A 26,739-nucleotide genomic window follows, 5' to 3' on the forward strand; every position below is an offset into this window, starting at 1 on the left:
TGCTGGGCAGCAGTGATGCTTTATACCCATTCTGTGTTGCTCAACATCTTAGCAGAAATACAGCTGTGTATTTAATGTGTGGTTGATCACTTGTGCCTATCTGTGTGGCTCTAGGCCACATGGATGGAGCTGATGGTCAGCAAGAATGATGCAGAGCTGAATTTGAACGAGGGGAGCAGCAGGGGAGCTGGCTGCTGCTTCCAGCTACCTAAAGAGGTGGTCAAGGGGAGACAGAGACAAGCTCCTGGAAGCAAAAGCATAAGAGGCCACAGCTGCCAGTGACTGCAAGGGATGCCCTCCATCACTGGCTGCTCACACTGCTCACCCAGGGAGCGGGTATAGGGCAAGAGCATGCTCAGCCCTGGGAGAGAGCATCAGGCTGGGAAGCGAGCTCCTCCAGCTGTCCATACTTTACAATAGCCATACTTTAAAACGTCATCTTTTTGTACTTGTAAGGGTAGCAGAGGGGCCAGTCAGGCTGAATAATGGGATGGGCGTTTTCTGGGAGCTAGTGCAGCAGTTCGATAAGCTGCTGGAGCTGACAGGCTGGGAGCAGAGGAGGGCTGGCTCACCCAGTGGATCTTTAAACGCTGGCACTGCAGATGCTCCACGGGATGAGCTGTGTGTGTGCTGGTCCTGCGTGGAGTGGCTGTGCAGACAGAAGGGAGACACTCTCAGCTGAGCCTCAAACGTATGTAGTGGGAGGAAGGCTTTGGGAATAGGGAGATGGGAAGGGAGCCTTTATGTTCTGCTTTGTTTTCTAAGGAGTGCTTTATATACTTGTCTTTTGAAGAAAGAAAAAATCTCAGTTTGTTTTCATTCATTGAATTCTGATCACTATTTTGTGCAGCTGACTCAGATCTCCCCAAAGGAAAATATGGGAGTTATATGCTGTTTTGTCTAGATTTTTAGGATGGATTTGGAGTTTAGCTTGATGGGAAAAACCTGGCTGTGCAGAAGCAGATGTAGCAGGTGATTGTTCATGCTGGTACTTGTCTCATCATCATGATCTAGTTGATTAAACATTATTGTGACCTGATCATTAATGCTTGGAAATTTTTAAAGCAAAGAGAAATATCAAGTGAAATCTAAAAGCAGATTTCAGAGTTGTTATCCTTTTGTGGAGTCAGTTAATGTAAAGTGACGTAAATGACATGCTGTTGGGAGGTTTATTGACTGTTTATGTGTATGACTAGGAATATTTGAAAACATTCATGGAGAAAAGAGGATTTGCTTGTGCATTGCAAGTAGGTTATGATGCAGAAAACTGTGTTGGGTGATTCCTAGATAGGAGGAATTAGTGAGCTACTGTTCTTAAGCCCCTTATGTATCTGTTATCTCATATCTTAAAATGCAAAGAAATTAGGATAAAAGATTTCCTACTCTATCTTTGATAACTTGACTGCACTCAATTAGTGAATCCAGCCCTGACATTTAAAGATATTTACCATGAAAGTTGTCTTCTTTTTCTATCAACAATCACAAATTATAAGAGTGTCAGAAAAACTTCAGCATGGGAAGGGAAGTTTTAGATGCTATCTCATTGCAACAGGTCTTTCTTCTGGAGTAAATCAGAGGGAAAGGAATTGGAGCAAGCTTTTTGTACAGCCCTCTTGGGGTTCAAGTGATATGTAGATAGCTAAATAATGGGCAAGCATACAGGAGTTTGAGCCTGTAACTCATAACTCAAAATCAAATCATTTAGATGGATTGAGTGTGTTTTGGCACCAGTGGAACTGTTCCTTTCTGATTGATTTTACCTTTTTAATTACATTTTTATTGGGATGTCTGCATGGGTTGTGTTTGCTGTTAAACTTTAGAGAAATTTTCCTAGAAAATCCAAGTTTGTTTCCTGTCACTGTATACTCAGCGTGTTTTAAACTATTTCACATTCTGCATTACTTTTTCTTGTCATAATCACAGCCTTGTGAAAACATGAGCATGTGCAAATACACCTCAGTAAGGACATCAAGGGGTTTAAAGTTGAAATTTTTTGCCTACATTGCATCTAGGAATTTCAGAGGTTGCAAATTATTCCTTACAGGATGTCCTTCTGCTTCCAGTGTGCAGGGATGCAGTCTCCCAGAGAGAGGGTCACTGATAGCAGTAGTCTACCTGACCCAGCAGCTCCTGGCCAAGCACAGCTGTGTTGCCAAAGAAATTACTGGTCAGGTGAAATAAACTCCATGCTGATTGGTTGGTAATGCGCATAACTTAAACAGCTGCAGCTAACTTAGAGCTGATAGAGCAATGGGACAGATCATCACTGAGCATTCTTGCTTTTTGTGCATGTTAAGTCAGTGCATGAAGAGGACCTTAATATCAGGTGAGAAGGAAATTTATTTGTTTTTGAATTATGAAGAGGGTAAAGTATTTGCCTTGGATCTTCTGTAGACAGTGACACTTGCGATCAGCAAATTATGTGTTTGTTTGTTTTAAATGCATACCTAGTTTCTTGCATATCTGGTATTTTTTCCCAAAGCTTTTTTTTTTTTCTTTTATCTGAGGATTCTGCTGAAGTTCAAATAGTTTAATTGGTTGAACTTAGTAGAGGAACTTCCTTCATTGCACAGAAGACTGAGCATTAGCAAATGAGTTAGAGGTGAAGGTAGTAGCAGTAGAGAGCCCCTGGATTTGTGATGCTGACTCTTGTGACACTGCTGCAGGTTAGTACCAGTCAGTCATTCCTAAAGTAGCTGACGAGGAGAGGCAGCTTGCCTTGCATGCCAGTGGGTTGCCAGATGTGTATCTGCAGTCTCTGCTCAGCAGTGCGTAAGGGTGCAGGGTGATGGTGTTCTAGATACTGCATCAAGACCTTTAGGTAACCCACTTACAACGGAAGTATTTCACATTCAGTGATAAACGAGTGAAACTGCTTTTTAATGCTGTTATTAGCTCAGTGTTTGTTGTGAACACAGCCTGATAAAACCAAACAACAACAACAACAACAAAAACCCACAAAAATTAACTGCTTTTGTGGAATTGAGTGGACTGGGGAGTTCCAGCATAGGCTCAGACTTGAAGTATGAGAAATGCTTTGCTGGACTTTCCTTCATTTGTTTGTTTTGGAAGGGTCTGCTGAATACACACCATCTTGCTTATACACTCTTAAAAAAAATATAGGTTCAGAAGATGTTTTCTGTCTGAGATAAGAAATACAGCTCCACAAAAAAATGTGTGGAGACCTCCCCTGGCTTTCTGATTTAAAGCAGAAAACAGGCTTACACCTAACCAACTTGTGGGCTCCCTCCTCACCTTTTATCCCTCTCAGTTCATAAAAGGAAGCTGGCTTATACTGAGATTCTCTCTTTTGGTAGCTTCTTATGGAGTTTCAAACTGAAGTTGCAAAGAGGATATGTGAGTTATTTCAAATACAATTCATATCTAGGGATAATTGCACAGACAAGATGATGTGTCCCAGAATGGGTGTGCTAAAACATTAATTATGTAGAATCTTGAAAAGTGGTCTGTGAAAGTTATTCAGAGGAAAAATAATTCTCAACACAATTGCAACAAGAAACCACAATGGATCTACTACATTGTTATCCTGATGCTTCTTCAGATCAAGATAATGGCACTTATATTTATGAGAGATGTCATTTTTTCCTCCAAAACAAGTGATGTTGGGAGATAACTAAGATTATTTTTGAGAGGTAGAGAAGTCATTTTTAATATTCCCACCAAATGTGTCTCTGGATGCTTTACTGTTTATAAGACTCTGAGTCTCTCCGATTTGCTGTAATTGCTCTCTAATTATGTCCATATCGCAGTTTCTTATCAGTTTGTCACTGCTGCTTAAATCTTCCTTTGAAATATGTCTTCAGAACTGTAGTAACTTGTTAATCTCAAATACATTAGCCAGTTACAATTGTTCTTCTGAAGTAAGTTTATTTTTCTAGCACTGCCACTCTATACCACCTGGGAGAAGAGCAACTATACAGGTTCATACTTTTTTTTTGTCTTTCACCAAGTAATTGAGATAATGTTACTTATGTTCTGGTACCTTATTTTAATTCTATGTTTTGTGATGTTGCTTTCCTGACACCCTGGAATGTTTTATGTCAGAAGGCTGGTTCTCAAGTTCCACCTCTTGTTTCAAAAGGGGACAATTTCAATATTCTGAAAATTTCTGTGGGTGATGACTGTGCTGCCTCCCTGTTTTAGTGTTTCACAAACCTTGTTGAACATTTTCCCAGCTGCAACTTGTCAAACAAACTGAAGCAAGGGGCTGAGTGCTACAGAGTTCATAAGAATATCAGTGATGTGCTTGAATTTAGCTGATCAAGAATCATAGAGTGATGTTGCTTGTGCTATCCTTCCCATGTTCTTTCCCTGAGCATCTGCTGCCAGATGTCACGTGCAAGGCACAGGAGCTGATGGAGCTCTGCTCTGATTCATTTTAGCAGTTTTCATGTAACTGAGCTTACATGAGAAAATAATGCGTATGGCATCCAAAAAGTGGAGATTTGCTTTAAATTGCCCCTGCTACCCAGGACCAAAATTTCTAACAAGCTTCCCAAGTTGGTGCAAACTGTCTCTGGTATCAGGCATTCTATTAACAGTATCTCCTCCTGTAAAGTCATCAGGGAAATGTGGAGAGCAGATTCTCTGACAGGACTGCAGATCTTTAGACTCAGCTAATAAAAGGTAAAAGTGATGCATAACTGAATTGTAGCTAGTAGAGGGGATGTGCTCATTACATTTCCTTCATCATTCACCATGAAGAATTCATTGTGAGTTATAGAATAAAAATATAAATAGCAGATGATTTGGCAGCAGAGCAAACACAGTGATGAAAAATGTTAGTTGTATTATTAGTGATAATATTTGCACTGGTGTTAGAAACACTACAGAATTACTGAACTATCAACATCTTGATAAAGCATTTTATTAAGGGGAATTATTTTTTCAAACAAAATACAACCAGTTAGTTTTTCAGAAGCTAAAGTATACATTCAAACTCTTTGACACCTCAGGCCGAGATGTTATATCCACTGACAAAGATCAGAATTTCCAAATGCAATGCCTGATGGAAATGCCCTTACAGTTCTCAGTATGCTTACATTAAAAGTAGCAAGGTGTGGGCATCACCCTGCATTTATGTGCCAATGCTATGGTTTATAAATGATTTTTCCCTGAAGACTGCAAAAGTTCTCATTTTAACAGCATATGCTTTTCTTAAACATTTTCTAGCTGTCTAAAAAACATATTCTGTAATTTTTGCCTTGTTCTCCTGTGCTAGCAGTAATCTGTTCCCTTGTGGATGATATGCACTGAGCTGTGATAGTTCAGATAATTTTGATGCAGCACTAGTATTGATTGCGTTTGTTCAGTCTGCTGCCTCCCTAGACACGCAAACCTGTGCTGTTGTTTGGGTTGTATTTGAGCACTGTATCTGATCATTTAGAAGGGGTTTATGACCAACAGGATGTGGGGGTCTCCAGGAGAAAGGAGTGGGCTGTGCTGGTGTGCAAGCCTGCTAGAGGTGAGAGGGGAGAAGGGGAAGGTGGACTGAGCCCCAACTCAATTGGATATTAACAGCTTCCTGTAGTGGGCTTCTATCTAGTTGTTTTTCAACTCAAAGGCTCAAAGTACTCAATACCCATACATGTGAGTATGCCTACCTTGATGAGTAACTAATAGGTTTATTCTCAAGAAACCAACAACTTACAAATAATAGCAACATAATTTTTGCTGATTTTATCTCTTTGGGGTTTTTGTTTGTTTGTGTGGGTTTTTTGCTTGTTTTGTATTTTCCTTAATGCCTCACATGAATGTTGTTTGATGGATTGCAAGTATGAGAAGTTTAAGTACAGATAGCTAGGACCTGAAAAAAAAAAAACCTTTCAAAATATGAGACCTTGAGGCCATTCATACAAACTAATGGGATCTCATGCCAGGGAGACAGTTGGTATTATTTCCATCCCTGTAAATACCCAATGTTTGAAGCACACAAACATTCCTTTGGTCATTTTCATCTTCCCTCAGGCTGGGGCTTCTGCACTGGATTATTCTGATGACACAGCACAGAATTTTCCCAAATGAGCCTTGGAGTCAAGTAAGAAATGCTTTTTCTCAGCTGTCTGTCCAGTTCAGTAACAGCCCAGAAGTACATTCTAGAATGGCATTTGTTAAATATAAATTTTCCTGAAGCCAAAAATTCTCAGATTTGGTTTTGGTTTTTTTTTTTTTCCCCCACAAGTTTTCAAATCTGTTGGAGTTTTCTTTGTTTTGTTTTTTATTTCCTAAGTTCACCAGTGAGCTGATATGGGACTTCATACAGAAAATTCTCCTTGGACATAAGAACAAATCTTGATGGATATTGCACATCTAGTTACAATTTCTACCTTCAAGAAAAACACTCAGACTGCAGTTGTTCCTTCTTTCTCTTCTCAGCCCAGTTTTCTGTCCCCTTTTCTGCCTTTATCCACCTCCTTCCTCTGCATCACCTCTGTTTCGCACTGTATGGCTATAACTTCTGTATGGGTCTGCCAGTCAAGCTTCATGCAAACTAAGGACATCCATCTGGATGAATGCTAGCCTAGGTTTGGCCTGCAATGCTCAACTGCCTCTGATAGTTGACCTGTTGTGAGAGGCTGTGGCCCCTCTCTTTATTTGTTGCTTTTGGATGAGCTGCATCACATTCGCAGTTCAGCTCACTAAGCGAACTATCATTTCAATCTGCACCATAAATGTGTGCTGGAATGCTCCTAGTATGAACTGACTGGAATGAACTGTGGAAGAAGAGTGTTACCTGGAGACTGATAGGAAAATTAACTTTTCCATTTATGGATGATCACTGATTTGACTCTCTGCAGGTCAAGTTAATTTCTACTTACTTTGAGGTATTGCATTCATAGTACTGTCAGCCAAAGCAAGCAAAGTTGTTTTGCTTCTATTTTTTCTAATACCTGAAATAATTAATGGTATTTTCCATAATTACTTATTATTCGTGAAGTAACTGATTATTACTAGCTGTACTATTGTTACCACATAGTAACTGTCTTTTATTTGCTGATTCAAGATTTCATGCATACAAGATATTCATTAAGCCCCATGTTTTGTTGTCATTGCAAACCAGATGATACTTCTTAATGAAACAGCATCTTACAGTGACCTCAGTGAAATTACAAGCAACTTGGCAACTGTTACTCGGTGGCTGCTTCAGCTGAATGAACTGTCTCTAAAGGAAATGCAGGCTAAGCTGTTGATTGCTTCTGTCCCATCATTCCTGAATATTAGTTGTTGTTTTCCTTTAAATTTTCCAAGTTGTGATTGTATAGATGTAAAGACTTTTTGTTTAGTAAAATTAAAGTCTTATTAATGAGCCTGTGTAGTGTGTGAGCACAGAGAAGCTGCTATGCTGTTAATTCACTCCCTTGCTAGTGCACATTAATCTTCTATGTAAGCAAGTCATTACTTAAGCTCATTTCACTGTAAATCATCTCCACAAGATGAGCTTGCATCCACAATCAAGATCAGAGCATAAATTAAGGCTTTAGATACACTTGTATCAAAGTAATGCAGATCACATCACCATTTCTGGATTTGATCTGTTATTTCTTACTTGTTGATTGAGACCTGCCTTCCCCTTTCCATTTTAACAATTTTTTTGCCTTTTGCATTGCAATCTTTGTTAATCTCACCAGCTGGGAAGTAAAACCAGATGGCTCTAATTACTTGGACATTATTTTATCACTAAAAATCAAATTTAAAAGGCTTTCATAGAATAACTTTCCCCATATGTTAAGTTTTCCAAGTCTCCATTTTTGGAGAAATAAACCAAGTTTATTTTTATATCTGATGCCTTCTTCTTTTGCCAGCTACTTGAGGGACAGCTGTTAATTGTTCATCTTTCATTTGCTTGCAGAGCTGTTAGCTGCCCTTCCAAGAAAGCCCTCTAAGCAGCCATGGTGGCGACAGCTTTTTGATGTCATAGTCTCATCTCAGATAAGGGTACGACCGCATTGTGATTGATGCAAGATGTCAGGTCCAACATCTCATACAATCAAAATGCAAGTGATTGTAAAATTAACTTAGAACAAGCCAAAGAAAGTCAGCACAGAGTGGGCAAGCATGCCAGAAGCTGTCCTTGGTGCAATTACTGGCATTTTTCAGACTGCTTGTTTACATTTCTGCTTCTGAGTGGGACAATCAGATCATTATGAACATTGTCTTTAAAATGTGCACTCAGGAAATGGTTACATCTTTATTGCACTCTCTCAAGAGATAAATGAATAGGTGAAAGTATAGAATCATAGAATCACTCAGGCTGGAAAAGACCTTAAAGATCATTGAGTCCGACTATGAGCATCTTACATGAGCTCTTGAAAATTTGTATCATTCAATAAAGAGTCAATAAATTGGCTGAGCATAATAGCAAGTGTTCCTTTGTTATCTCCTAAATCATGTCATTACAGAGAAGAAGACAGATTGACTTGTACAGAACAGGCTGTTCACCCTACTTCATCTGACCGTGGCAATACAGACTTTCCATTAAATATAATTTATCAGACTAGTTGTGCTGAGTTAAGAGCAGCCCGGCATTTTCACAGCAGTGTGAAAAGCTGAATCTGAGAAGAACTTCTTGCGCCATGTTGTTAAGCTTTGTAATTTTGCAGGCTTCTTGACTGCATGCTCAGGATGTCTAAGTTCAGTTTTCATAAAATGAAAATATACAGACTGAATTAAAACTGAGCTTATACCATTTTCCTGCTAAGAGAGACTAATATAAACTAAACATGCTAAGACCACAATAATGACTGTACTGAATATGACCTATTCTGCTTAGTTGCTGTTGTGGTTACTGAGTCATCTTGGGGAAAAAAATGTCATAGTTGTACTGTTTTTTGGGGGATTCAAGTGGAAGAAAATTGAAAAATTCTTCTGTAGTTTAATTTATTCTTATTTTTTTGTGAGAGATTAAATTTATTAGAAAAAAAACATACAGAGTTGTAATAGCAAAATCAGTTTCTCATTAGAGTATGTGATCAGGGCTTCGAGTTTGTTTGTTTGTTTTTAGAATATGTTTCTAGTCCTAATCCTTGTAAAGTAAATAGGGAAATACTACTCTGAAAGTGTGGTCGGGCAGTGGAATGGGCTGCCCAGGGAGGTGGTGGAGTCACAGACCCTGGAGGTGTTCAAGGAACATTTGGACGTTGTGTTGAGGTACATGGCTTACTGAGAACTATTGGTGATTGGTGGATGGTTGGGCTGGATGATCTTGAAGGTTTTTTCCAACCTTGGTGATTCTGTGATTTATATAGGCAAATATATAGCTTGTTAATGAAAATTATATATTATGTCAGCTTCTCAGAGATAGTATTGTGGGAAAAGAGAAAAAGCTTCTATGGATATCCTAAATCCTTGATGATACTTTTATTTCATCTTCCTGTTGATTTATCCTGTACTGCGAAACTTTCTGTATTAGAAAATGTTTATTAAACAGAGTAGAGTTTAAATTCTCAGAGTTACATGTGTTTAAATTGTTATTCTTTACATTTTACTTTGTGGAATTGTGCCAAATCAGTGAAATATATGATTAGGTTTGGAATCATTTGTGTCATTTTTGCCTCCTTTCTTTAGGGGATTTTCACTAGCATGATTAAATTGCTTTTGAAGAAAAAAAAAATGTGCAAATATATTGGCACATTTATCTTGTTAGATTTGTATTCCAGTGTTATAAATGGTTTTCTCTTTTCATCTTGCCACACAGCTGGGTGCATGCCATGTGCTGCTACATCAGGGCAGCACTGACGGATTGAATTAGTACCCATCTTCTCATTCAGATCTTAATGTTGCTATCACTGAGGTTAACAAACTAAAACAAAGCAGTTGTGGCATTGTAGAGACTTCTCTGTAAGCAGGATAATCTCTCCAAAGCTTGTGTTCATTTAAACAGTGCCTCCCTTTGAGGCTCATTGAGATCTCGGATTCTGAGTAACCCCCAGCATTTACCTCCTTCCAGATCCCAGTCTGTAAGCTTCAGCAGTTCATGTTTTGTCCTGTCATCAAGAGTTTACAAACTATTAGCAGAGTTTACAAACTATGATACTTCTCAGCTTTTGTTGGAGCTCATCACTAATAATGAAATAAATGGGGTCAAAACATCCATCGTGGCTTCTCTTCAGCAGAAAGAAAAGGAGAGTTCCCTTTGAGTGTTTTTTCAAGTGAGTTTCTGTAGCAGTGGGTTCCTAGTATGAAGAGGTAAAGCATACTATGTATGATAGGCAAGTCCTATTTGCTCTGAAGCATATCATTCTGTATCATACACCTCTGCATAGAGGTAAATCCTGAGCATTGTTATTAGATAACAAGAAAAGGAAATAAAAAGAGGAGTCATGCTTTCTCGCCCACTTTTAGCCTCTTCAGTGTGCACTGCAATGAATAAGGCAGGGTTCTGATTTGGTACACACATTAGGGAGATGAGGTTTGAGGGAAGAAGTGTGGAGTTTATCCTAGATATTCATGTGCCACAGCCCTGAAATGACCCAGGCTACTTTGGCTGTGAAAACACAGACCCAACTGCTCTTGGTGTCATAAAACAGCCACTATTACGTTTTTCCACAGAACCACCTTTCCTAACGCTGCTCGGTCTCACACCTCATTTTAAGAGTGAATGCAACACAGAGAAACGATTTTTCTTGCTGCTTAACCAGTGGGAATGGCTATGACTTATCACTGCAGTCAGCATCAGACTCCCATTACTTTCTTCTACAAGGATACTGTTTACTTTGGGGAAGTGCCACTTTGGAGGAGGCTGTCCTTTTATGGGTGGAATCTGACAGACAACTCAGAGATCTCGAATTCTACTTCCAGCTTTGAAGCCACACTTTTTGTACCGTTTAAGACACTGTTTCAGTCCCAGCGGCTTTGTACCAACTGTTTCTGCTCCAGAGCCACTGTTTATGGATGTTCAAGATTTGCTATGCATTTCACTCCTTATTACTGAAGGCAGAGTGCCCCCAGGAGCACATCAGTAGCATCACACAGTCATCATGGTAATGCCTATGGCTAGAAAACTGCTTTTGTGCAAGGAAGGAACTGTTCCATGTGCTGTTCAAGGTGAGGAAATAGCAGAAAGGAGAAAAAGCAGTGTGAGAAATTTGGGAACTGGGAGGCAGCAACTGTGGAGAAAAAGTTGCTATTATCATTTCCAAGTGGATCCATCCATATATTTAGCTGGGCAATATTTATCATCTTGAAGGTTATTTACCTGCCTTGGTAAATAAGAGTTGCCACCAGGCTAATGATTCAGCTTCTGCTCATCAATAATGCTGAGGGCACAGTGGATTTGATGTAGGCTTTTCTGTTACTTCATTTAGCTGGTGGTTAGTCTGAATTGGTTTTGAAAAATACATAGGCTGTTGGTTGTTGGTTTTTTTTCCTCCATGTGTTGGTGTTAAAGAACAATGAAAGAGGTGTCAAGACTACTCAACGTGTTTGTACTTCTACAGGTATTGCTATTGCTGCTGTGTTGTTCCTCTGATCTCCTGCCTTTCCCATGACGATTTCCCAGTGTTCACATTATGGTAAGTCAGTTGTTCATTTGTGTTTCCTCTCATGGTAAAAAATGTAATGAAGTATACTTGAGGAAAGCTTGATTTTTAACTTGATAACAGCTCAGAAGTGTCTATGTGTTCAACATGCTAAGCAAGTGTTTCCAGGAACATGTGTATTGAAAGTTCTCAGTTATTTTTTCCTTTGTTTTCCATCCAGGATTTGAACACAGGCACCCAGCCACACTCTGTGACCAAGCCAGAGATCCCAGACCATGTTCTTTACACAGTAGGGACGTGCGTTCTTGTTATTGGCTCCATCGGCATCATAGGAAACCTCCTAGTTCTCTATGCATTTTACAGGTACCCAGATTTCTTTCCTTTCCTGGCTTGCCTTGTAGTTTGTATGCATCTATGTGAAGATATTCTGCATGGATTTCATCTTGGGTTAGAACTTCAAGCAATGGCTGTTGATATTCAGTTATATACACCTCGTGTACATCCATGCACATCACCAGTGTATGCCCGTGTAACATCCTTGTGTTCTGGGGATTCTAAAATAGAGAACCTTGACTGTTTAGTAATAATTCTAAATAAAAGTTTAAGGGAAACTTTAATATTTCTGGTAATAGAAACATCAGCCTCTCTGTTGCAAACTCCTTCACTCTCTCTGTAGATTCTGCTGATTACTTAACTAAGGATGAGGTTCCCATCAGTCCAGATTATCTTGGAAGACCCATGGAAGCAATGTGCTACACAAATGAGCTCATGCCATCAGTGTATTCCCTGCTTCAGGCAGATCATGGGATTTTTGTCCGTTTTTGTGCTTTCTGGGTTTCTGAGAGTGTATTAGATGGTTGAAGCTACTGCATGAATGTAAAGTATGCAAAAATTCTCATTTAAAGAATAAAAGGAAAGCTGCATTCTACTCCATGCTATAATGCTGGAAATTCCAAATCCTTTTTGCTCACTGTTAGTTGATTCAATGGGGGTCAACAATGCCAGAAACACTGGTGCCATTATTAATTAATATAATATATTATTATAATTGACTTATTTTTAAACAGTTAAGCAAACAAAAGATTTTAGTGGTTTTGAATAACTGGGTTTGCTCCACAATTTCTAGCACAGTTTCTCCATTTATCTTGTAGTTTGTTTTAGCTGGCACAAAGTAAGGATTAAACACTCAAAGTGGGAAAATCTCAGTAGGACAGATGAGCCCTCTCACCCACATGTTGCAGACAATTATGAGAGCTGTGATTTTTATAAGAACTGCAGAAGTATTGAGATGACCTTGCAATTTATTTTTCAATATTTAGTAATATGAAGGAAGGCATTCACATTAGTTGCAAATATTGTTATACTGGAAGCACACCAGAGGGGACTCAATTGATAGACTGAAGGAAGTACTCTGAAAATTTATTTCAAGCCATTTAGGATTGCTCCGTGCAGTTTTCAGGAACCAAGTTATTTGTAAAATCCTGTTTGTTGCCTTTATGTAGAAGAATGTGAGTAGCCACCTCTTTTTGTGTTCTGTGTACCTAGCACTATGAAAACTCCTGAATTGAAACTCTAGTGAATCAAAGTTCTTAATTTAGCTGAGCAACCAAAACAGAGTTTTACTTTGAGGGACAAACAGTTCAGCATTACACTCTCTCAACATATCCATCAGAAGTGCCAGTTGCAAGGTAGAGGAATGACAAATTCATGAGTTAATTTAATGTATTTTTTAAGCAGAAGAATGAAGGAGTACTCAAACGGGTAACCCAAAGTAGAAGAGAAGGGTTCTTTATTATGTTAATATCGTTTGTATTCCCATTAGCTCGGGAGAAGAGCAGTCTCAAATACCAGCTGAAGGACTCCTAGGAGATCAAAACTACAGGTTACCTGAAGCACATTCTTCAACATCAGAAACTAATCTTGCCCTGCGCGGCACACACTTATTGGTGCTCATACAGGGAACCAAGGAAAGAGGCAGACTGCTCTTCTCTTGAATAAAATTATGTGTTTAAGGATAGATGGAATTCTTCCTCTGTTGGAAGATAAAGGGTTTATTTTGTTCCCCCTGCCTTGGTCAGTCATCATTTTGAAGCAACTGCATCTTTTGCTGTGGTAATTGATTGATGGTTGGTAATTGATTGAGTGGGAACAACTGCTCATTGCCACCTGGAGGCTCTTTATGCTAGTAAATAACACAATCAAGATGGATATTTGTTCATTTTGCCTATTTCAAGTGATGCATTTCTCATCTGTTCTTAAGCAACAAGAAGCTGAGAACACCCCAGAACTTCTTTATAATGAATTTGGCTGTGAGTGACTTCCTGATGTCAGCTTCTCAGGCTCCCATATGCTTTATCAACAGCTTGCACAGAGAGTGGATCCTTGGAGATATAGGTACTTTCTGAGACTAATTCATCTTTCACTAGCTCTACTGTCTTTAACTTATTTTAGTGCTAACAATATTTGCTTAGGCAATGGAGAGAACATCACAAAACTCTGGAGTTACAGCCTAGGTTTTTTGACATGATCTGCCCATGTGATGATGGATTTTGTGTAATACTCTATTTCTCCATCTCAGGTTAGAAAAAAAAGCAGTCAACAGCAACACGTAATGACGGCCATTTAGCTTCTGAGGGCAGATGTCATAGATAAGATGGACAGGAAAGTTCTTTTAATTATTAATATTTTTCTCATATTAGTTTAAGAATGAGTTAGTATTTATAAATGCACACTGATATCAATTACTGTGCTCCTAGGATCACACATTTAATTATGGAAATGTAGGGATTTGGAAGGACTGCACAGTGGACAAAGAGTTGTCTGGATGGTTGCAGGCTGTGGCCAAGAGCTTCATGTCCAGGTGGAGGCCAGTCATGATTGATGCCCTGCAGGAGTTCATCTTGGGACTGCTGCTCTTTGACACCTTTTTTAAATGACATAAACAATGAGATCAAGTGCACCCTCAACAAATTTGCTTATAGCACTAAGCTGAGTGGTGCGGCTGATACAATAGACAGGCTTGAGGACAGCATCTGGGATCCTAATGAGGTTCAACAAGGCCAAGAGCAAAGTGTTGCACTTGGGTTGGGTCAGTTCCTGTATGTGTTCAGACTGGGAGAAGAACTGCTAAGTTCTGGTGGACTAAAAGCTTGCCATAAGTCAGCAGCATGCACTTGCAGAATGGAAGGCCAACAGTACTCTGGGCTGCATCATTTTTTGAGATATCCATTTGTCAGTAGTATACAGATATCTACTGCAGCCTGTTAAGATCAATATATTGGGCAGCAGTCCAGGAAAATGTAACCTTAATTAGATTGGATTTTATTTGAGGCAGTTTTCCATTGACATAATGTTTCCAGCTACAGTCCACTGTGGAGAGTAGAACTTATTAATACATATGTTTCTTTGTATATTATTTACATGTGTGTTTTTGCTAGTGAACACTCCATCATGCCATTGCAAGGCTAAGAAAATTGTTCTAATGGGAGAAAAGCCTTGGGCTAGGTTTCTGAGTTTTTGTTTGTTTGTTTGCTTTAAAGCTGAGTGTCTGTGGGGATTTATGAGATCAGGCTGTGAGAGAAAAGAAATACATGTTTAAGACAACAGAAACAAGAAAACCTGACATTGCCATTTTCTGCTTCAGGTTGTGACTTGTACGCTTTCTGCGGGGCGCTCTTTGGAATAACCTCGATGATGACTCTGTTAGCTATTTCTATTGACCGCTACTTGGTGATCACCAAGCCCCTGCGCTCCATCCAGTGGACCTCCAAGAAGCGCACCATGCAGATCATTGCTGCTGTATGGCTGTACTCGCTGGGATGGAGCGTAGCCCCTCTCCTTGGGTGGAGTATGTTGTCTGCTCAATTTTTCTTCCAGCATTCTCAGTTCTGTCTACTTTTGCCTAGTTCAGGATATGAAAAAATGATTAGGAAAAGTGCCTGAATGGGATGAATAACTACTACATAATGGTTTGTTGTCATGTAACATTATCTATGTCTACCACTGTGCAGTACCCTCGGTGGTTGTTGTTGTTCTTATTTTTTGCCCTGGATTGTGTTCAAGGTGACTAAACTGCATATTGGGTGATAGGTGCATATGAGAGTTTGGCAATCAGGACCTCCTCTCCATGTGTGCACTTGCATATAATACATCCAACACATCTCTCAAATGCTGTCCATGCAGCATGGCATTTGTTTTAATCACTTTGTTGTTAGATCGGTAACTGCGTAAGTTTTGGTCATATGTGCAAATAACGTATTTAATGTATTTTATAGGTTCCTACGTGCCTGAGGGCTTGATGATATCCTGTACATGGGACTATGTAACCTACTCCCCTGCAAACAGAAGCTACACCATGATTTTATGCTGCTGTGTATTTTTTATTCCGCTGATAATAATACTCCATTGCTACTTATTTATGTTCTTGGCCATAAGAAGTACTGGCAGGTAAGCAGTGTAACTGAAATATGCAAAACTAGTTTTTAGTTAATTAGAACACTTTCTCAATGTCTTTATCTGCAGATAAATCTAAAATTAATCCCAATTGAAAGCAGAAATAAAGTGTCCGGTAAAGTTACTGCTGTAACTGGAGAAATATTTCCGCCAGTGTGAAAACTAGGAAGGATTGTATGCATTTTGGAGTAGGAGACAAAGTAGATTGTTCTAATCTTAGCCCAAAGTGTGGAAATTAATAATACTTCATTTGATAGTTTTGATTATTTGTCTTCCAGATTTGCAATACGAGGAGTGGGATGCTTGTGTATTATAGAAAGATTTTTGGCTCTGAGAGATAATAAATAGTGTGTAATAATGGGAGCATCATCTGCCTGTGAGCTGCTCTGTAAACATAACAGTCCTTGTATTTTTGTGACAGTTATAGTTAAATCAAGCATCCCAAAAACCTTGTGGTTCACTCAAGCAGATAAATTACAAACATAAAACTTGGCTGTGCTTGTTAAGATACCTTTGTTGTTTGTTTGTTTGTTTTTCCTCCAAGAGTTTTATTCTGTATTTGTAGAGCTGAAGAAAAAAATTCAGCAGCGTATTAGATCTACAAGGAAATTTCCTTTTATGTGGTTGTTTCCCTTAATGAGTTCACTGGATTTTTGCATAAAGCTGTGCTTTTGCTTGTTCCATGCCTGAGAACAGTGAAGGGCAGGGGATACCCAATTCTTCACCCTTCGTGTGTCAGGGTAAGCCTAGTTCTGTAGTCCCAGTGGCCCCTCTGCTTCAGTCCCACACACACAGACTGAGCCTAAGCAAAATGTCTTGGGACCATTGTACAGCACTGATTACCTTCTAGATTTGTAGCTGTCAGAGGACAAAAGAAGAGTGAGAGCAGAAAAGATGAAGTCTGCTTTGTTATTGTACACCACTGAGACTGTGCTAGAGACATTGCTATTTGCTGCTTCTTTATATATCTCTATCTTGTTTCCTCTTACAGAGATGTCCAAAAGCTTGGGTCCTGCAGCCGCAAATCCTTCCTCTCTCAGTCTATGAGGAATGAATGGAAACTGGCAAAAATTGCATTTGTGGTCATCATTGTTTATGTCTTGTCCTGGTCTCCATACGCTTGTGTCACTTTGATTGCCTGGGCAGGGTAAGTGAAAACAATCCAAGGAGCATTTATACTGAAATATAAATTTGATTAGTGGTGTCTTTTAGAAGGATTTTAAATGATTAACTAGTGGAGATATTGTGCCCTTCACTGAATCATAGAGTCATATAGGTTGGAAAAGATCTTCCAAGATCTTCAGGTCCATCCATCAACATGTCCTACAGAGTCCCATCAGAGAACCATGTCCCTTAGTGTCATATCTTAGTTCCCAGTACTGGGGCCTGTCCTGTTCAGTGTCTTAATTGATGATCTGGATGAAGATATTGAGTGCACTCTAAGTGAGTTTGCAGAAGACACTAAACTGTGAGGACCTGTCAATCTGCTTGGGGGTAGGAAGGTCCTATAGAGGGATCTGGGCAGGCTGGGTTGAGGCCAATGGGATGAGGTTCAAGAGGACCAAGAGCCAGGTCCTCACTTTGGCCACAACAATGCCAGGCATCACTACAGGCTTGGGGCAAAGCGGCTGGAAGACTGTGTAGAAGAAATGGTCCTGGGGGTGTTGGATGACACTCATCTGAACATGAGCCAACAGTGTTCTCAGTCAGCCTCAAATAGATAATTGATTGCATTTGCATGTCTGTCATTCCTTCCAAAAAAAGGAAACTAAGCACACACTGTCAAAAACAAGCCTTTCAACTGAGTAAAGAATGTGTTTGAATAAATTTAACTTTTCCCCAGTGTTTCTTATGAGACCACACAACAAAAGCAGTTAAAAAGAACAGGTTTCAGTGTCTTAATATTAATCCATGGCGTAGCTCTTTGTAATGATTTTTTCTTTTTTATAGCCGAGGAAACACTCTAACACCATATTCCAAATCTGTGCCAGCTGTTATTGCTAAAGCCTCTGCAATCTACAACCCCATCATATATGCAATAATTCACCCGAGATACAGGTACAGTAAGCATATAGGTATGTGTACAACTCTGCAAGAAAAAGCGTTTTTAAAAATGAATAAACAAGAACTGTTATACAGCATGCCACTAGATTTTCCTGCACTTCCTTCAAAGCGTATCTTCCACAAGGGGCGGTGATAAACCTTTGGAGGAAGGATTCCGTGGTGATAAAGGTAGGAATGCCACTAGATGGCAGGGTGGGTCGTCTATGCATTGCCTGAAACTCATTTTGGAGCTGGAGAGCACAGAGCTGGTTGTTTTGAATGTCCGACAAAACGAAATGAATTGGAAATGCTATACATTTCCAATTGATATATGTCCTATGCATCTGTTATTTTCCATATACCTTGCTTCTTAACTTGTTTATTTAGATAGGTCCTGTAATAGCTTCATCTCCTGATATGATTGTTTAGGTGGCACTGTAGAGGTGTTGCACCAAATACAGCACTCTGTCTAGCATCACCCTGCCACTCCTTGGAAGCAGTGAGAAGCATGGTCAGCTGGCACTGTATAGGGAAGTCTGTGGTCTCTCTGCTTCATGCAAGTTTGGGAGGAATCTAGCTATGTAATCTTTACTCTTGGTATTGTTTACTGAATTAAGTAGGCTTTTGCTATTTGGAGCCTTGGCCATCCTTCTTTACTATGAGTGAGTGAAGCAGAAGGGGATGCGGACTTCTGACAGGAGTTTGTGAGCTACTGTGATACAGATAAAGAACAAAGTCTGATACCCTCACAGTAGAGAAGCTCTTCCTCATATCTGTATGAGATTTCCTGTGCTCTAGTCTGTGTCCATTGCCCCTTGTCCTATTTCTGGGCCTCCTTGAGGAATAATGTCCCTTGACCTGCTGCTGGCCAGGCTTCTTTTAATGCATCCCAGGATAGCATTGGTCTTTATGGCCAGGAGAGCACACTGCTGGCCACTAGGACCCCTAGATTCTTCTACTCAGAACTCCCTTCTTTACTTGTCATCCGCTTTAGCACACAGACCTCTGTATGAGGTAACTTGAAAGGTTTCTGAGTTAATCTTTCAAGTAAACTGAAATCAATGGTATTTTCCAAGATATTTTCAGTTCTTACTACTCCATGCGGCTCTTCCATAAGTGTTTTGATACGAGGCCCTGAAACCAACTGCTAATTTCCCTTTGGCTTTTCAGCTGAGTACATTCCACTAAGTATACCATGTTGTTTCTATGTGTACTTTAAGGTCCTCTTCAATCAAATCAAGAACTGTGCTGAGTTGATAGAAAGTGCCACCACTGCATGACTTTCAAATCTGTTCATCAGTATATTGTTACATAGATTGTCTTTCTCTTCACCCATTTTCTTTCAGAAAAACCATCCACAATGCTGTTCCCTGCTTGAGGTTCCTGATCCGAATATCAAAGGATGATCTCCTGAGGGGCTCCATAAATGAATCATCATTCAGGACCTCTCTCTCCAGCCACCAGTCTCTTGCTGGAAGGACCAAGAACACTTGTGTTTCATCAGTTTCCACAGGAGAAGGAGTAAGTTTTTCCTTGTTTCCACCAAGCAAAGTGAGTGTCATGCCTCTTCAACTCCAAGAAAAAAATTACTATAAACACATACTGAAAATTAAAGAATGGAAAAGCTAAATTTTTCTGGACATGTGAGGTAATTTCTCCAAAGCTTTTGTGGGAATTCAAGCATGATGAGTTTTGATCAGAACAAACACTGAAGCCAGAATACCTGGGTAATTCAGATGCTTACTTGGAGCATGGATATTTGAGTTCAGGGCTAATTAAAAAGAGAATTGTCAGGCACCTCCAAATCACCATTTGCCTTGCAATGAGGTGACTCTGGGAGGCAGAGAACAGGAAAATCATCTCCCAAAGATTTTTAACCTATCCAGTAGCATCCCATTGTTTTACAGGAAGTCCACTCTCTGTAATAAACTTTTACATGTGTTTGTGTCTTTTTTACCATGAGGAGTGAAAGCCTTCTGCACATGGAACCAGGTGTGGTGTTCTATAGGCACTGTAGTCTTGGTAAGACTGGTGGACTGACTGGAGTACAGCTGCCCACAGCATGTGGGTGTTTTGCAGGAAAAAGTCACGGAGAGAAAATCAGGATATGTAACATGGCATGAATGTTACATTCAGGGGAAAAGAATCTCACTGTGAGGCCTTTATCACTTTTCTGACTAAACAGAATTAAATGGGAAGTGGGTCTCACAAGAGGCTCATAATCTTCTACAAAGGTATGGAATCCCATGATGGGCTGAGCAGCAAGCTCATTGCTTTTCTCCTGAGCCAAGTGGTAGTGGTCTGAGTGAGGAGGAAGAAGTTATTTACCTGCTGCACCCTGCAAGCTGCTGCTGCTTCCAAGGGGCTGTCACTGGGATTCAGACCTTGATGCTATATCTAAAAGAAACTGTAACAGTGCTGGATGATTTGGGGAAGACCAGTATCCTTGATTTAGAAATGAACCTAGGACCACCTGGAAACCAGCATGGACAGTATACCTCTCCTAACGAGACAATGTTCAGAGCACCTGTTGGTTTACATGCTCAGACCCATCTTTAGATATCAGCTAAGCAATTATAATCATGATGCAGGATAATTTACTGTTGAAATGATGAAAGATGATTTAATCTTTTCTTCAAAGTCCAGGGTAAGTGAGAAAATCAAAAACCAAATCTCTCCTCATGAGAGTTTTGAGTGTGAGAACTGTGTTAGAGCAACTGTAGTTTTCTCTAAGTGTAAGGCTGTGCTGAAGTCTGAGAACTCAAACTTTGAGAAAATGTGTAAATTTCTGAAATCTGTCACTATGGTGAGGCTGGTCTCTTTTCAGTAGTGTGTGGGGATAGGAGTAGGGGTAATGGGATGAAAGTACAGCATAGGAAGTTCCGCACAAATGTGCGTAAGAACTTCTTTACGGTGCGGGTGACGGAGCACTGGAACAGGCTGCCCAGGGAGGTGGTGGAGTCTCCTTCTCTGGAGATATTTAAGACCTGCCTGGACGCCTTCCTGTGTGACATGGTGTAGGGAGCCTGCTTTGGCAGGGGGGTTGGACTCGATGATCTCTAGAGCTCCCTTCTAACCCCTACAATTCTGTGATTCTGTGATTCTATTTTTGATTAGAACTGGAGCGATGTGGAGCTTGACCCTGTAGAGCCAACTCATGTGAAACTGCAGCCTCGCCGAAGTCATTCTTTCTCAGCAAGTCTGAAACAGGAGAAGAGAGACCTGCTCCCAAAGACCTGTAGCTGCAATGAAGAAACTGAAGAAAAGGTAAGGAAAAAAAGCTGTATTTGCTGGGGAACCTCCATCGTAGTAGCTAAGCTTGCTACAGTGTGTCATCTCAGAACTCACGATTAATTCTTTATATCCGTCTGTTTCATCTGCAGGCTATATTTACACGGATTCTAATGTCCTTTCCATCCTTGCTATTATTCATTTATTTTAACTGCCAAGAATGCCAGTAATGCTTTTTAATTTTTTTTTCACCAATATGTTGCCTGGTTTTGGAAAGCCAAGAGCTGCTTGCAGCTCTGAAGCTGCATTAAAGAGGATTTAGTACTGTTGTGTAAGAAGTTGACTTTTTTTGTCTCTTTGCATGTTCACCTGCCCCAGCTCTGACTTCTCCTATCCTGACCCTCATGATCACATCATGAAAATGTCTTTTCATGACAATATAAGGGCTCTGAAACAGAGTCTGACATGATAGAAGCCACCTTTTTTCATCTTTTCAGTGTACATTAAAATGTTTTATTTTTGTTGAGGGGGAAGACAAGAAAGAAACTCCCATTTCTCCCTAAGGGTGGGAGAATCTGGCAGATGCCACCCTTCCCTCACTGAAAGTGGAGATGGTGAGTACTCAGAGCATCTTCTGTGGATGCATTATACAACTTACCCAAACCGCTGAGGTCTGGGGCTATGCTGTGAGGAGCTCCCTCCCCATTCTCTGCAGAACTGCTAAGGATGGGAGCAGTAGGTCACCTAGTAGCTTCTGCCACTGTTGTACAACCAGTTTCAAGATGAATACTTGTATGGAGGTACAACGTCAAGCATATTTCAATGCTGTATTTTCAACAAGAATGAATTAGGGCATGCAATACGCTGCCAACAACTGGACTTGGTGGCACCTGCTTTTTCATGGTGTGGCTCAGGTGTAGAGATTGGTGTGGTAGAGGCAGCATAGCTTAAAGCAGAACCTATTCTGCAGATTTCCAACCATCTGATGGCATGGCTCCTGCATGCATCTGCCCTGTGTTCCTTCATGTGTCTCCATAAGATGAAGTCCTAGGAAACCTCAATCTTTCCCTGTGGTTGTTGCGAGTAGCACTGATTGAGAACAGCAACATAGGAAGTGCAGCATGGCAGGTGCTGCTGCAGAGGCACAAGCTCCCCATATCATTTCTGCTCTCAGAGAGTGGCAGAACTGTTATATTAAGTAAATCCCTGATCCTATGTCCAGTTTTTTGTCCTTAACACAAGATAGCTTCTTGCTGTAAAAGGATTGTAGCTAGGCCTTGGCTTCAGTTGTGGTGGTGGCAAGTGACATGGACTCAAAAGTCCTGCATAGCTCCCTTGCCCTCCATCAGCAGCCCAACTCTGTTGAAGGCACAGAGAAAGCAGGGAAGTGTGTTTTATGAAAAGCACCTTAACCTTTTTGTTTAATAAGGCCATCTCAACAACAGCTCATGTGCCAAGATCTGTTCTTCTCTCGTCACTCCTTGCCACTCTGTAAGTCAGCAGGGGTCAAAACCAGCCCCAACAATGATCTTCCCAATGCTCAGCTAGCAAGATCCTCTCTAGAGGGAAACTTGGAAGTGCTGTCATGCCCACTAAGCCACAAGCAGTGAAAAACAGCAGACAGAAGGGATTTTATATTATTCTTTCATTCTTCCACAGTCTTGATTTGAAATAGAATCAATATAATAACAGACATTTCTTCTCTATCAGGTTTACTTAAACTGCTTTTTTAGCACATTGTTCTTCTCTGCACTGGAGCAGGTACAGCAGCAAAACAAATGATTGTCAGTAGAGATTTGTTAAGGATTAGTGCCTGTAGAGTAAAACATCATGCAGCTCTATGTGTCGGTATTTAAATTTAAACCCAGCTTCACAGAAAGAGAAACATACACTAAAAAGTTTGATGTTTTTTTTTCTTACAAAACCACAAAAGTTGAATGAAAACAGATGCATCCGCTCTGTTGTTTTGTTTTTTCTCTGCCCAATCAGATTGTTATGTAATATACTATGCCAAATGATTCCCTAGGAGTGGCAATAATGGCAGCGTGTTGTCTAAAGGGAGATAGGAGGGGCCAAGTCAGCCTGCTGGCCTGTTGGCATCTACAATATGTTCTACCATTTTTAAAAGCCTGGGAAAAAAATTCAGCACCAAAACACTATAAATCAACAGGAACCATAGAATCCCACATATAGCAAAGTAAACATCTCTATGTTAAATTTTAGTTCTCAGGAAGGAACATGTAACATCTCTCTTTACATCTGACACAGTGATTTTATAACCTTAGTTGCCATTTTCTACAGCAAGCCAAAATTAATTGCTTATGCCTTTCATTTTAGGTCCTTTAAATATTAACCAACACTTTCAAAGCTTACTTCTATTACTCTGCTTTTGTAGAGGATCAGATATGGAAAGTGGAGTCGTCATCAGGGCCAAGTTAGAAATAAAACTTTCCAAACAAAGAGATGTCAATTGGTTAGCAAAGCAGAATCTTGGTTGCTGTTCTTTCCTCCCTTCTTGGTAAAAGTATTGTCAAATGTACAAAGCCACTGACTTTTTATGAGGCAATAAGAGGAGCTGCTTTAGGACACCATGAGAATGCTGCCTAAAGTCTTGTCTGAGATCTTGTCAATGAGAGTCAATTACAGCTACACAGTAGTTGCAGACATATTATAAATGAGAGAGAGAGGAAAAAAGATCAGGTAGAGGACTGGGCTTTTCTTTTCTTTTTGATCTCTGTGGGTACTTGATCACGTCTTCTTTTGCTCCATTTAACATTCTGCTTTCCAAGCTGTAGATGTTAACACATCATGATTTTCCTCCTTTCTACTGAGTGATTCAAAAATATGATGAGTGTCTGATGTAGTGACAGGCTGAACTGAATATTCCAAGTACTGATTTGCAGTGACACTGATGCTTATCTTTCTGCTCTAGGTATTGCTGTCATCCAGCAGCCTGGAGAAGGTGCTGGGGCAGTCAGCCCTCTCCAGCTCCCCCGTAGCACTCGTGACCAGCTCCCTCCGAGCAGCCTCCTTGCCTGTCGGCTTGAACAGCAGCAGTGCCAGTGGAGGAGCACACTCAGATACCTCACAGATGGAAACTCAAGAAAGTCATACTAGTGGAGGCCTGGACTCCATTGTTAGCAATACAGTCCCTCGAATCATTATCATTCCTACCTCAGAGACAAACCTGTTTCAAGAGGAACCTGAAGAAGAAGAGACTGAATTATTCCACTTCTGTGACAAAAAGAACAATCTGTTGGATTTGGAAGGTCTTAGCTCATCTACAGAGTTCCTCGAAGCTGTTGAGAAGTTTCTATCATAAGTGCATCAAAAGGAAACCTTCTGGCAATTATTTTCTTGGCATCTTTTCCCCTTAATTATACCAAATAACTGAAGCCTTGTAGGTTAGATCATCAGGCTTTTTGTATGTCTATATGGTAGCCACTAGGCAGCCTTCAGATTTACCTTTGTCCAGACTAGTTCAGGCATGGAAAAAAGCTTTCTTTCAGATCCAGCAGTACGATCGAGTTGCACCACTGGATTTGGCTGCCTGCTTTGTGGGGCCCTGAACCTTGATATGCAACCACAGATACCAGCAGGAGGAAAATAACTGAACTGAAAGAGGGGTAGCTGCTGAATGTTTGTGCAACCTGCATGTGAAACCACATCCCTGTTTTGGCAGGTCTCTTATGCAGGTGATGGTAAGAACTATGAGACCACAGCTTTCCACCAGCCCCAGAGGTAATATGTCTAGATGATCAAACTATGTTTTAATCAAATTATTTACATAACTATATATAAATATTAATACATGGACTAATCATGTAGCTGGGAGAAGTTTGCTTGCTTATAAACTGTAGTGAGAGAATGTTGGATTTTACCTCAGCATTAGTATAATCAATTGCCTGAATGTCAAACTGCAAGGTGCTATATGCTAAAACTTAGAATTTCACCTCTGGAAGCATTTAGAGCACCTTGAGATTTTCATTGTGGATTAAAACGTGTATGAACCCTAATGAACCTGTGATTAAAAGGATGATTATCTACAGCTGGCTTGACAATTCATTCAAGAAAATAAACCCTCAGCTGCTATGTCACCTGTTTCTTCAGCAGAGATTCTTTTCTAAAACTTCACAGATAGATGGATGTCTTCTGCAGGTCACATCCCAAAGGCATTCCTTTGTGGGTAAGACATAACCCTGGGAAGACAGATAGCTTCAGAACACTGCTGTTTGCTACAGGGCCTGCAGCTGCGTTGTTAATGGTGGTTATTGTTTGTTTTGTCTGTTTTATGTTACAGGTCATGCTTGCAAGATCCTCCTCACATTTTTATAACTATAAATACATTCTTTCTTTAGTTATTCGTTTCCCCTTATAAAAGATGTCTTCCACTCTCTCCCTTTTGGTTTCTGAACTTCAAATGTAGACAAGCTGAGCTATGTTTTTCTTTACAAAGCAACAGGACATCTATCTTGGGAGAAAGTAGAAGTTCCTCAGGCACTGGGTTTTCCTCCAGGACCAAGCAGCAAGACAGAACCACCCACAGTCAGCTCAATACTTCTAAATACAATTCCTATGCTGAGGACCAGCTCAGTTAGCAGGTGGCATGGCACAGTGACTGCTGTGACATCTGCTTACCTGCATCTTCTCAATCAGGGCTGCTATCCAAGCATGTGATTTGGGCCACAGAGAGGAACCAAATGCTGATTAAAAACCCCATTCTTGGAAAACAGGCGAGGCTTTATCCTGGGCTGAACATAATGTTCTGCCATCTTTCATTATTTTTCTGCTGGATTTGTCCTCTCTGGTTCATTATCATCTCTTTTGCCTATGTAACTACATAGCCAGTGACCTTACTTCTTGCATTTAATATTCTCAGCTGCATCTTCCTTCTTCTCAAGACAGATGCTAAGAAGCTTAATGCTTGCAGGACTTCCAAGTCTCGTACCTGACTTTTGCTGTTGTAATAAACTCTAAATAACAATAACTGAGGCATTCAGTGTTCCAAAAATATAAAAAATAGGCCTCTGAGAAGATTTTGCACTCTAGTGTTCAAATAATTCTACTGAAAGGACTGTAAGCAGAATATTGCTGTGGTTTCCCATGGGATGAAGAAGTTAAACTCTAAAGCAACAGTGAACAAATTTCTCTGTAACCAGGGTTTTGCTTGGACTGCAAGATGACGCTCCAGTGATCTCTTGCATGTGTAATAATGGGCTTGAGATGTGTGCATTCCATTTCTATACCTCTAATGTCATTTACAATTTCAACTATTGCTTCCGAAGCTAATGTCAATATTACTGTGTGTCACGGTTTGAACTAAAAATCCACCTGCGTCCGTGACAGGGGCCGTAGGCCCCAGAGGGGCCCTAGGCCGAAAGGAAAAGTTAATTAGGAAAAGAAAAAACAGCGGCAACGATCTAAGGAGGCACACTTATTTACTAAATACTATATCGAAATACAGGATAACACAATATAATACAATATAATTGAAATTGAGCTAACGAATCAAGCA

The 26,739-nt window shown here is 40.2% G+C and overlaps 1 protein-coding gene across 4 annotated transcripts; it reads left to right on the plus strand.

Moving 5' to 3' along the window:
• Nucleotides 1–325: 325 nt before the first annotated feature.
• On the plus strand, nt 326–25,321 carry LOC107313255 (melanopsin-like). 4 transcript variants are annotated; one of them, XR_004307143.1, is made up of 12 exons: nt 328–691; nt 11,457–11,531; nt 11,719–11,861; nt 13,759–13,892; nt 15,142–15,345; nt 15,773–15,944; nt 16,942–17,097; nt 17,901–18,008; nt 19,340–19,514; nt 21,111–21,260; nt 21,752–21,838; nt 24,157–24,260. XR_004307143.1 is itself a non-coding variant. In XM_015861353.2 (11 exons), exons 2-11 carry the CDS (start codon nt 11,529–11,531, stop codon nt 24,544–24,546), a joined length of 1,635 nt encoding a protein of 544 aa, XP_015716839.1. In that variant the 5' UTR covers nt 326–691; nt 11,457–11,528; the 3' UTR covers nt 24,547–25,321. The 4 variants fall into 4 exon arrangements, 3 of the variants coding, with proteins under 3 accessions (XP_015716839.1, XP_032300415.1, XP_015716837.1); XM_015861353.2 differs by lacking the exon at nt 21,752–21,838 and having other exon boundaries at nt 326–691; nt 24,157–25,321; XM_032444524.1 differs by lacking the exons at nt 21,752–21,838; nt 24,157–24,260 and adding an exon at nt 21,377–21,745 and having other exon boundaries at nt 326–691.
• The last annotated feature ends 1,418 nt before the right edge of the window (nt 25,322–26,739 follow it).

This window comes from Coturnix japonica, chromosome 4 (genome assembly GCF_001577835.2).
Source record: "Coturnix japonica isolate 7356 chromosome 4, Coturnix japonica 2.1, whole genome shotgun sequence".
Classification (NCBI taxonomy): domain Eukaryota; kingdom Metazoa; phylum Chordata; class Aves; order Galliformes; family Phasianidae; genus Coturnix; species Coturnix japonica.

Coding starts and splice junctions, on each gene's coding strand:
- LOC107313255 (XM_015861353.2), top strand. Junction 13,893..15,141: donor GTGGATCCTTGGAGATATAG/GTACTTTCTGAG, acceptor TTTCTGCTTCAG/GTTGTGACTTGTACGCTTTC. Junction 15,945..16,941: donor GCCATAAGAAGTACTGGCAG/GTAAGCAGTGTA, acceptor TTCCTCTTACAG/AGATGTCCAAAAGCTTGGGT.